General features: G+C 38.5%; 1 protein-coding gene across 1 annotated transcript; it reads left to right on the top strand.

The window, feature by feature from the left end:
- Positions 1–272: 272 nt before the first annotated feature.
- On the top strand, positions 273–971 carry LOC142162450 (uncharacterized). Its single transcript, XM_075218810.1, has one exon. The coding sequence runs from the start codon at positions 273–275 to the stop codon at positions 969–971; it is 699 nt and encodes a 232-aa protein (XP_075074911.1).
- Positions 972–1,393: the final 422 nt, after the last annotated feature.

Below are 1,393 nucleotides of genomic sequence, written 5' to 3'. Positions count from 1 at the left end.
GAAGAAATAGAACAAAAAATTCCCTAACAAACTTTCTCTGCTTAAATACTTTTCTTCTCACTCTCTCTATAGACGAGCTTCAATGGCATCAATGGCTGCCAATATATTCAATTTAACATGTTATCAGAGCTAGGCTCACAACGATCGATATTGACAGTCGCATAGAAGCTCAGATCTGATTCCTCCTCTTTTCATATTCAATTTTTCCCTAATTTCTCAATTAACTTTCGTCTCTGCTAAATTCCGTATCAAATCCTTCACTAAAACCAAAAATGTCAGTCGATACACCTCAAAACGTGGCTGGAACCTCACATGCAAGCTCTCAACAACTTAATTGTAACGATCCACTCTATTTGCATCCTTCAGATACGCCAAGTGTCGCATTGGTGCCACAATTGCTGATTGGAACGGAGAACTACTCGGAGTGGAGTATATCGATGAAGATGTCTCTGCTCGTGAAGAATAAAATCGGATTTATAGATGGATCGTGTGCTAGAGAGACCTACATAGCAGATAGCTTTCGATTGCATCTGTGGGAGAGATGCAATGCCATCGTCCAGTCGTGGATAATGAGCTCTGTAGCACAAGAGCTGAGGAAAGGAATAGTGTATTCATCAAATGTACAAAAGGTATGGGAAGCCCTCAAGGAACGTTTTGATAACGTAAATGCAACAAAAATCTATCATATGAACATAGAAATAAGTAGTCTAATGCAGGGTATCTCCAGTGTATCAATATATTACTCGAAATTGAATGATATGTGGGCTGAATTTGAGTCAATTATAACCTATCCTGGTTGTGATTGTGCGAGATCTAGGCTATTTGTTGAGTTCTTATGCCAACAGAAGCTAATGAAATTTTTGATGAGACTAATTGATACATATACACCTCAAAGGAGTCAGATTTTAATGATGAACCCCACTGCCACACTTGATCAAGCATATTCTATGCTCATACAGGATGAGAGTTAGAGAATGATGTCATAGAGTGGTATTCTGGGGAGTGGACTTGTGGAAGGTACTAGTAGCATCAAGCCTAAGCGTAGCAATAATCTCTGCTATGACTATTGCCACATGAAGGGCCACAAGAAAGAGAATTGCTACAAACTGTTGAATTTGGCAAAGTCCCACATCGGTGGGTTAGCCATTTGGTTGGGAAATTTTCCCTATAAAAGAAGGCCTAATGTTTAGGATTTATACACATCTCTCATTTGCCTTCTCATCTGTTTAAGGCATTTGTATCTTCTCTCTTTAGTATTATTTCACTTGTATTTTTGGAGTGGAATAAAATATTGGTTGTCCGAGGAGTAGGCAAAATTAGCCGAACCTCGTAAATTCTGGTGTTCCTTTTATTGTTGCTTTATTGTCTTATTTATTATTTGGTGGCTGCCAAA

The sequence above is a fragment of the Nicotiana tabacum genome, chromosome 7, assembly GCF_000715075.1.
Source record: "Nicotiana tabacum cultivar K326 chromosome 7, ASM71507v2, whole genome shotgun sequence".
NCBI lineage: Eukaryota > Viridiplantae > Streptophyta > Magnoliopsida > Solanales > Solanaceae > Nicotiana > Nicotiana tabacum.
This window is presented reverse-complemented; position numbering and strand designations above follow the sequence as displayed.